Source organism: Miscanthus floridulus, chromosome 8 (assembly GCF_019320115.1).
Source record: "Miscanthus floridulus cultivar M001 chromosome 8, ASM1932011v1, whole genome shotgun sequence".
Taxonomy (NCBI): Eukaryota; Viridiplantae; Streptophyta; class Magnoliopsida; order Poales; family Poaceae; genus Miscanthus; species Miscanthus floridulus.
In genome coordinates, this window is record NC_089587.1 from 66,674,959 (window position 1) to 66,684,550 (window position 9,592).

Here is a 9,592-nt window from a genome sequence, read left to right on the forward strand (position 1 = left end):
TGGCTTTCCCTTTCCCCCAAAATCCAAACCCTAGAGAGAGTGAGAGATTGGAAGCGAAGGCAGCGGACTAGCGGAGGAGGAATCCGTCGAGGAGGAACGCCCGATCGGCGGAGCCCATCCAGCACTCCACAAGATGCGGGGCGGGACGCTGCAGATCAACTGGCACGACCAGCAGCCGGTGCTCAGCCTCGACTTCCACCCCGCCTCCCGCCGCCTTGCCACCGCCGGCGCCGACCACGATATCAAGGTTGGTTGCCCCCTCCTCCTCTCCTCTCCTCTATCGACGTTGCCTTGCTTCTTCGAGACTCTCCCCCTTCCCCATTTCGGCGGCGGCGTTCCGTGACCGGTTCGGGATTGCAGATCTGGGAGGTAGCGTCGGATGGCTCGGACGACAAGCTCCCCACCGCCACCTTCAAGTACGCCCTCGTCCCCAATAACACCGCCCACAGCTCCGCGGTCAACGTCCTCCGCTTCTCCCCTTCAGGTACACTCATTTCTGATTTTCTGTTCTGTCCCTTTGAGCCTGTACAAACAGAGATATGTAATGTCTCTTCCAGCCTTTGCGCATATGTAATGTAACTGACTCTCTTTCCCACCTTGGTTTCCTGCAGGGGAGTATCTCGCCTCCGGTGCTGACGGTATGCTCAATTTGGCATCTAGGATTATTTTTTATGACGGTCATGGCATCTAGGATTATATGTCAAGTCATAATTAGTTTTGCCAACCATCCTAAAATGCAATTAGTTTTTTGCCAACCATCCTAAAATGGAATTATTTTAGCCAATATTTGATTATTCGTTGCACCGGAACAACTGAATTCATAATGTGAAGCTATCTGTATTTATAGCTCAATTATCAGATGGTTTCGTGTGTCCACGTGCGATGAATTGTCGTGTTTCGTGATATGCAGGTGGCGGCATCATCCTCTGGAAATTTCATCCCACTGATGATGGTGAGGCATGGAAAATCCACAAGACGTTACTGTGAGTTCTGCTCACTGAAACAGAAACTTCCTTTTCCGCAAACCGGCCCGCTTCTTTGGAAGCTTGCTAAATGGTAACAGCCTTATTTGTTTCATTCACAGATTCCATCACAAGGATGTTCTTGACCTTCAGTGGTCGCATGACAGTGCATTCCTTGTTTCTGCATCAGTTGACAACACTTGCATAATTTGGGAAGCTAGTAAAGGTGACTCCCGCTACAGTACGGAATCCGTTATTTGCCGCAGCATGAGTTCTGTACTATCTTGTGTGATTGATATCTGATGGTTTTCTCAGGCACGGTGCACCAAAAGTTAGAGGGGCATCTGCATTATGTTCAGGGTGTGGCGTGGGATCCTTTGGGCCAGTATATTGCTTCACTGAGTTCTGACAGAACCTGTAAAATATATGCAAATAAGCCTCAGGGCAAATCCAAGAACGCGGAGAGGTTGAACTTTGTTTGCCAGCATACACTAGTGAAGGTAGAATATCAGAATCATGATGAATCTAAGGTGGGTTTTGCTCTTCCCTCATTGCTACAGCATTTGGTTGCAAACTGAGTTTTAACAGAGCAATAATATAATCCTTTGTCTTGCAGCCACCAATTAAATCTCATTTGTTTCATGATGAGACACTGCCATCTTTCTTCCGGAGGTTGGCATGGTCACCTGATGGATCTTTTCTAGTATTGCCAGCAGGTATATGTTGTTTTTGCATTAGTGTTTAGTGATAGCTCAGCTCACGTTTCTTAAGCTTGAAATTGTGTTCACTGGTTGCATGTTATTTAGTCTATTTTTAGCAAATTCTCTATCATCATAACCCCCCTAAATAGCTTTTTTCTATCTTTATCAGGCCTTTCTAAACACAATTCCGAAGTGGTTAATACTGCTTATATAATGTCCAGGCGTGACCTCTCAAGGTAGCACATCTATTACTTGAAGCAACCAATGTGTTTACCAGTTCTTGACATATAAACAAGGGGACCAATCTGGTCAAACTCAACATTTCAACTGATACTTAAAATAAGATAATATGGTACTTGGACCATCAGAGAATCGTTTCTGCTACATCTCTTTTTTCAATGTAAGGTTAATTTACTGCACCTAAAAGTAAGTAATAAGTGAAACCTTTAAGTCCTAAATTTTAGAAGGTAATCGCATTTGATTGCTTAGTTGCCACAGGGTGCTGAATCTTACTTTCTATTGTGTATGTACTAAATTTCTGATGAGATGCTACAGAAATTTGGCATTTTAGTTAAGGTTATCATGATGTATTCCATGTTTTGGGCCGGAAGCACATACTCTAGCATATAACTCTGAGTGTACATGTAGTTCCATTGCTCTTTAGGTTACTGACTGTATTTGGCACTGCAGGCCTGCAATACAACTCCCTGGGGCCAGTAAAGCTATAGTAGCAGTACGCTTCTGCCCTGTGCTATTCAAACCACGTGGTTCTAACCCAGGTAGCTCAATTTATGGCAACTTTACTTTGCTTTGAGGTCCTCAAAAGTTCTACTTCTCTTTTTACAATGAATCTGAATCACATTTATATTTTGCAGATGGTCTCTTCAAGCTTCCTTATAGAGTTGTTTTTGCTGTTGCTACTTTGAACTCTCTGTATGTCTATGATACAGAAAGTGTTCCTCCAATTCTAGTCCATGCTGGTCTACACTATGCTGCCATTACCGATATTGCATGGTGGGTACTTATACAGTTTTGCTTTGTAGTCTTCCAATTGAGCTTTGCATATCTACTGGTGCAAGTAATTCATCTTTGCAATCTATTTGTGTCAGGTCTTCTGATGCTAAGTACATGGCAGTGTCATCACGGGATGGCTACTGTACTATAATAGAGTTTGAGAATGAGGAACTGGGAGAGCCTCACATCCTCCCTGGTATCTCTCCATTCCGTTCATCTTTCCATAGCATTATTTATTTTCTTCGTGGGTTGTTGCCTCCCTGGTATCTCTCCATTCCGTTCATCTTTCCGTAGCATTATTTATTTTCTTCGTGGGTTGTTGCGTACTTGCATGTTGAAAATTGTGTTCCTGCTTGGAACATTCCATTCATCGTCAGTGTACATCATGGTGAATTTCTCAGCAGTTTTAGGATTCAATACTGAATCATATGACAATCACAATGCCCAACTGTAATTAAAAAAATGGCGTACCCAGTGCAGAGAGCTCCTGCTCTGTGCGGGGTCTGGGGAAGGGTGTCAGTGGCAAGCCTTACCCTCGCTTGTGCAATGCGAGGAGACCGCGACTCAAACCTGGGACCTTCCGGTCACATGCGGTAAGACTCTACCGCTTGCACCAGGCCCGCCCTTCAATGCCCAACTATAATTAATATATAAAAATTAGCAATGGGCAACTAGAATGGTACTACCTCAGTTCCAAATTATAAGCCGTTTTGGCTTTTCTAGATACAAGCTTTTGCTATGTATCTAGACATAGCGTATATCTAGGTGCATAGCAAAAGCTGTGTACTTAGAAAAGCAAAAACAGTTTATAATTTGGAACGGGGGGGGGGGGGGGGGGGGGGGGGCGTGTTACTGGACTTGTTTGGAACAGATTTTACATACTGATTTTCGAATTTTCCTTGTTAACCATCTCCTGCCGAAAGGCTCCATATCATTTGCCATCTGAACCATATCCATCTTACCACTTGTACCTGTTTTATTCTTAAAGGAAAATGACGTATTTTGTTTTTCCAGTTTTTCGTTGACTTGTGGTACATACCCATACCCTGTTTTTTTTTTTTTTTTTGGAGGAATGTCATACCCTGCAGTTCTTGCTTTCAGACTTACCTGACATACCGCTAGGTTACATGTATCACCTTTGTGTAATTGTCTGAGACCACTAGAGCTTCCTTTGTCTATAAATCCCTAGGTTCCATGAAGCTAATAAGAACGATACGCAAGTGATGTATTGATATGTAAGATCATCCCCTCAGATCCGTTGCATATGTTTTGTAGTTCTGTGTATCAAACCTTATACAATCTGTAATGAAGCTAATAAAAATGATTCACAAGTGATCTATTGGTATGTAGGATGATCTTTTTAGATGGGATGCATATGTTTGGTAGTTCAGCATATCAAACCTTAACCTTACACTGTATTGCCCCTTTTTTCCCCCCATCTGATGTGATTTTCTGGAAGACACTCTTCTAACATGGCCCAACTTTGGATAAATCTCTAGGATCAAAGGAAGTTGCTAAAGGGAATTTGACACCTGAGATCAAGAAGCCTGTATCTTTAGATAGCATGAAGGTTGATAATAGTGCCAGCAAGCTTAAGATGGAAGCCAGCCCTGTGGCTGTAGGAGTTAGACCACCACTGCTGCCAACCGAGAACATCACAAGTAAGTCTAATATAAGAAATGAATTACTGCATTTGCAATTAAGTAGGTAGCTGAAGTAGTTTGATCTTATATTGTTATCGCAAGTATCACATCTTAGTTTTATAGGTGATCTTTAAAGAAATCCCGTCTGCCTATATTCTCCTTCTGATCTACCCTAAAGATTGGGATTCTGACACATAGGTGCTTATTTCCTTCTGACACATGGGGGCATTAATATGGACAGATATGCTGTGTTAACGACCATCAATGAAATAAGCACCGTCTTTGTGTTGTGTCTATTCAAATGTTATAAGTAACATGGCAGCTACTAAAGAACCTCACTGCCAGAAATCTTAAATTTCGTCAGAATTTTTTCACATAAATTGCTCACTTAAAATTTGATCTACAGTACAGTAACAGTCCTTCCAATCAAATGGCTCTCTGATGCCCTTGCTCCAATCATGCGGAAGAAATCATTCTTATCGAGTAGCTATGCATACCCATGTTGGACCATATTATTTGCAATCTTTATCCTATGCATTTTCTTTAAGGCACTAACAAGAATCAACTCTTGAAAAATCAGGAACAGGGGAGCTTGCTGAAGGAAATGTGGCCTGTGAAAACAAGAAGCCGGTAACAGTAGACAGTATGGAAGTAGATGTCGATGATAACAAAGTCAAGGAGGCAACCATTCCTGTGGTGTCTGAAGTGACACCGCCACCAGTACCGACAAAGAATAGCGCATCGAGTAAGCCTGCTAAGAGGCGAATTACTCCTATCGCAATCAACTAAGTAGCTGAAGCAGTTAGGATTATGATGTGTTATGTAGTGATGACAAGTACTGGATATTATGTTTAGGCTACCCTGGAAAGTCGTTTGTGCTGCCGTGTTCACCTTCTGCCCGAGTCCCATAGATTGTCTTCCTGCTCTTGGCCCAATTGGGGACAATGTGAACAGAAAGGCTGTGTGTATGAGCACACATTGTTATGAGGCAACATGCAGCCACTAACCGTCATCTCACACAGTGGGGTTCAGTGAAATTTCTGAGGAAATTGTTAAACACAACCTGCTCATATACAAATGCTGGCATGTAATTACACATTGAATCCAATCAGATGGGTCTGTGACGCCCTTATTTTTTTCACATGAAAAAACATAGACTCATATCAAAATACTCAAATGCATGCGAGGGTAGTATGTATATGTGTGTATGGGTATGATAATTGCCCCAAGTTGAAGGGCCTTCAGTGTAGGCAGAACAGTTGAATATATGGCATGATCATCATCTTAGGATTTGCTTATGCGTGCCTTGGATTTTTCATACTCTTCTTCGTTCTCGCCGGCCTCTTCAAATCTGATATCTTCATCTTCTGAAAGGACCTCAATCTTTTCCCCATGCGGCCCAAGTATGATCTTCTCGTCGACATGCTTGTGCTTTGTGACGTTGATGAGCTCTGTCTTCTCTTCTCCGCCCTCATGTTTCTTGTGCCAGGTCCAAGGGAGGTGGTGATGCGCCGTCGTCTTACCAGTTGCTGCGGTGCTCGAGGACTCACCAATGGCGTCCTGCTTCTTGACCGCCTCTTGGAACTTGACGTCCTCGTCTACTGACAGCCTGACGACGTTGGCACCCCCGGGGCCCGGCATGGTCTCCTTGTGGACATGAACATGGTCGCTGAAGTTGAGCACCTCAGCCTTGGTCTCTGTCTTCCTCCCCCTCTTCTTGTGCCAGCAGAGGAGCGCGGCGAGGCATGCCAGCAGCAGCAGGCCGCCCAGTGAGACGAACACCACGATGATGACAATGTGGTGCGGAGGGCTAGGCGGAGGTGGCACTGGCGCTGGCGGAGGCTGGATATGTGGCGGGGGCGGCGCGAGCGGGCGAGGCGGCGGTGGGGCTTGAGGACGAGGAGTTGGTGGCGGCGGTGGGCGAATAGGCGGTGACGGTGGTGGCGGCGGGGGCTGGGTGGGAGGTGGGGGAGCACGGCGTGGTGGAGGCGGCGGCATTGTAGGCGGCGGAGGAGCGCGGCGTGGTGGCGGTGGTGGCAGAGCCGGTGGCGGGGGAACGCTCCGTGGAGGTGGTGGTGGTAGGGTGGGTGGCGGTGGAGCACGTCGTGGCGGTGGAGGCTGAGGCGGCGGTGGAGCACGCTGTGGCGGTGGTGGGGCTCGCATCGGCGGCGGGAAGCGTTGTGGGGGCGGCGGGGCTTGTGGCCGTGGTTGCGGCGGTGGCCTTGGAAAGTAAGGGCTTGGAGGGAAGTAGGGGAAGCCCAGTCCTGGAGGGCTAGGGTTGAACGCCATTGCTGCTAGCTGGATCAGAGGAGAGCTGGGAGCTGGGCGCAACTGTGCTGCTGTAGTGAGGTGAGGCGAGTGAGCTGTGGTGGTGATCATGTAGCACGTATTTATATGTCCAGTGGCTTTTTGGAGGGAAGAGCGTGAAGGTTTGAGTTGCAAGTGACTTGGCTCCTCTGCTACGGTTTCGGCTGGGTTTGCATCGCTTCTAAACAATGCGTACCTTAGCACCCAAAGAAGCCCCCCATGTAGCTGTCTGCCTCCAGTCTATATGAACGAGACACTGACACCTAGTAGCCAGTCTCCATCTTCCTTTTGGACATCATGGTCTACAGCACTACTAGCTAGTTAATTCCTTCCTTGATCCTCAATGAAACAGACTGTTTTTCGTTTGGAATGGCGTTGCATATGGATCACACGTACACTGACACACGCATAATCTTGGCCTCGGCAATGCAAAAAATGCAATGCATGGTGCTTCTTGTGCAGCTTGTGCTTCAGTTTCTGCAATGCTTTTGAGTGAAGCACACAGGTGGCCTGGCCTTGGCTCGAGGAAGAGGACGGCGACGGCCGGCCATGCTTGCTTTCGGCCGGTCGCATGGAGACGCGCGGTGCCAAGGGAGATGCTGCCATTCTAGCTGGGGATGGCTTGTAAGCAAATGGCACCGTGCTTGAGTGTGTTGTAAGGTACGGATGCATTCCATCACCGTCTAGTCTTGCTATCATATCATGCAAAGATATGTGCAGCAGCTGCCAAGTCTTTGCAAATCTTCGATGATCATTTCGCACCAATTATATACTATATATATATTCCATTGGTTCATCATCATATATACAGCCAGCAAAAAGATGTCCATTTAATTTCTTTTACTATACACAGAAAAATACAGAGCGCTCTAAACGAAACGGAGACATTGTAAAAATATACGTCTGATGGATGATGGGTATTGTTATAGCCCAAGAGACCAATGTGGGGCCCGGTTAGAATTTGGGCCGATGAATTGGAATGGGCCCGTCCTCATATCCTACCCTGCCCAGCCCAATAGAATTGAAAAAAGAAGCCCACGGTGCAAAAGCCTCACACAGACAATGCACCCCGTGTCCTGATATCCTACCCTGTCCGGCCTTACAGAACTGTCTGCTCTACTAGAAATCTATCTAGTAGACTAATAACAGATCCCAAGGACAGAAACACCTGAAGAGAAACACACTTTCTCTATAAAAAAAAAGAGCAACACTAAAGTCTGGGATGGACATACACACTTCCGATGCACACCATGGGCGATGTTTTAGTGCTGGTACGATAGCATCCGTGAGATGGAGCTTGCTAGCTCTAGACAAGTCCACCGTTAATGAGGCCTCCAAAAGAGGAAGTACCATGTTACCAGTAGTCCCTAGGCAAAAGCCAGTCAGCTTGTTCGCTGGTTGGTGCTGGTGCTGGTTTGGGCTGGCTGGTGCTGGTTTTTTGTGAGAGAAAAACACTGTTAATGCAAGTCTCCATGTTAATGCAAGTATGGATGAGAGTTTAAAGAACACCGCCAATGCAAGTCTCCAAATTCAGGGGGAAAGAAATTAGTGGGGATGATCTCCATGAAGCAGCCATGGCCCATGGGCACCTTTTGTGGATCACGACACGTGTCCATACTCATGCATCCCATGCATGGGATAGTTATATTGTTTTCAATTATTCCTTCTAAATTTAATTAACAGTCCCATGCGTTAGAAGTTAGATGCATGTGCATGGACACATGTTGTGAATTTAGTAGTGCCCACAGTTGATTTATAGAGACAGTCTCTACTATTTTTTTTTTCCAAATTCAAGGTCCAAACCCTGATATGTAGAAAGAAAGGTGGCTTTCTAGTTCCCCACTGAAGGACTATAGGAAAGGTAAAATGCCTTTGTGTTATGTCACAACAGGACAAGATGTGTATAGCATCTCTGCCGAGCTTCCTTCGGCGCTGCCAGTCCAGAGATTCGACTAGCCACTGCTCTATCTGTCCATAAAAGAATGCAACTACAGATAGTATGTCAGTAAAAGTAGTTCATGTTTAACTTAATTTCTAGTGAATATTATTCATATTTACTGCTTCAAAATAATTTATTATTAAAATATATTTCATAATTAATCTAATGATATTTATTTGATATCATAAATAGTAATATTTTTTATCTATAATTGATCGAACTTACTAAATTATGATACTATGCTAGAATTGTATTCTTTCGGTGGACAGGAGGAAGTACTTGTGCTGTTCAGAGTTTCAGAGCCGGCCCTCCTGCTGGGCTCCTCTCTCTGCTGGTACATCCCAAAGTCGATCTCAGGACACCAAAAGGCACATCCAGGCCATGTTTAGATTGTAAAAAATTTCAACCTGATGAATAGTAGTATTTTCGTCTTATTTGGTAAATATTATCCAATCGTGGACCAACTAAGCTCAAAAGATTCATCTCGTGATTTCCAACTAAACTGTGCAATTAGTTATTTTTTTTACCTACATTTAATGCTCCATACAAGTGGCTAAAAATTGATGTGATAGAGAGAGTGAAAAAACTTGGAATTTAGAGGTGATCTAAACAAGGCCCCCATATATATATATATATATATATATATATATATGCATATGGTATCATGGTACACATATGCTGCATCGAGCCATCAACATCACACACACCATCTCTTTCTCCCCCTCGGTTGGCATGGCCTGCATGCAGCATGGCAATATGGCACGCAGTGTATGGGATTATGGGCTGCTAGCTGCTGAATGCAGCAAACTAAAGCCGACCAGCTGGGGAAAAAGGCCGTTAGTACACAACTATACTTATTGGAAGGAGCTGCATGCACTACTGCAGAAATGCATGGCATGGAATGCACTGCTGCTCCTGGTGGTGTGCTATGCTACAGTGACCTGCACATGAGCAGCACAAAGAAAATGAGGCATGTCCTTGGCCTCCCTTTCTGCCCATTCATTCATGGCACACACCACCCAGCCG

General features: G+C 45.1%; 2 protein-coding genes across 2 annotated transcripts; one reads left to right on the forward strand and one right to left on the reverse strand.

Moving 5' to 3' along the window:
- Window positions 1-5,120, forward strand: LOC136472400 (chromatin assembly factor 1 subunit FAS2 homolog). The gene is made up of 13 exons (XM_066470110.1): window positions 1-247; window positions 361-484; window positions 612-638; window positions 911-983; window positions 1,085-1,188; window positions 1,278-1,492; window positions 1,579-1,678; window positions 1,833-1,899; window positions 2,354-2,442; window positions 2,539-2,677; window positions 2,773-2,873; window positions 4,177-4,338; window positions 4,901-5,120. Exons 1-13 carry the CDS (start codon window positions 134-136, stop codon window positions 5,107-5,109), a joined length of 1,524 nt encoding a protein of 507 aa, XP_066326207.1. The 5' UTR covers window positions 1-133; the 3' UTR covers window positions 5,110-5,120.
- A 480-nt stretch (window positions 5,121-5,600) lies between these two features.
- Window positions 5,601-6,664, reverse strand: LOC136472401 (protein TRACHEARY ELEMENT DIFFERENTIATION-RELATED 7-like). Its single transcript, XM_066470111.1, has one exon. It carries the CDS (start codon window positions 6,607-6,609, stop codon window positions 5,605-5,607), a length of 1,005 nt encoding a protein of 334 aa, XP_066326208.1. The 5' UTR covers window positions 6,610-6,664; the 3' UTR covers window positions 5,601-5,604.
- Between the last annotated feature and the right edge of the window lie 2,928 nt (window positions 6,665-9,592).

Coding starts and splice junctions, on each gene's coding strand:
- LOC136472400 (XM_066470110.1), top strand. CDS start 134: ATGCGGGGCGGGACGCTGCAGATCAACTGGCACGACCAGCAGCCGGTG. Junction 1,493..1,578: donor AGAATCATGATGAATCTAAG/GTGGGTTTTGCT, acceptor TTTGTCTTGCAG/CCACCAATTAAATCTCATTT. Junction 1,679..1,832: donor TTTTCTAGTATTGCCAGCAG/GTATATGTTGTT, acceptor TATCTTTATCAG/GCCTTTCTAAACACAATTCC.
- LOC136472401 (XM_066470111.1), bottom strand. CDS start 6,609: ATGGCGTTCAACCCTAGCCCTCCAGGACTGGGCTTCCCCTACTTCCCT.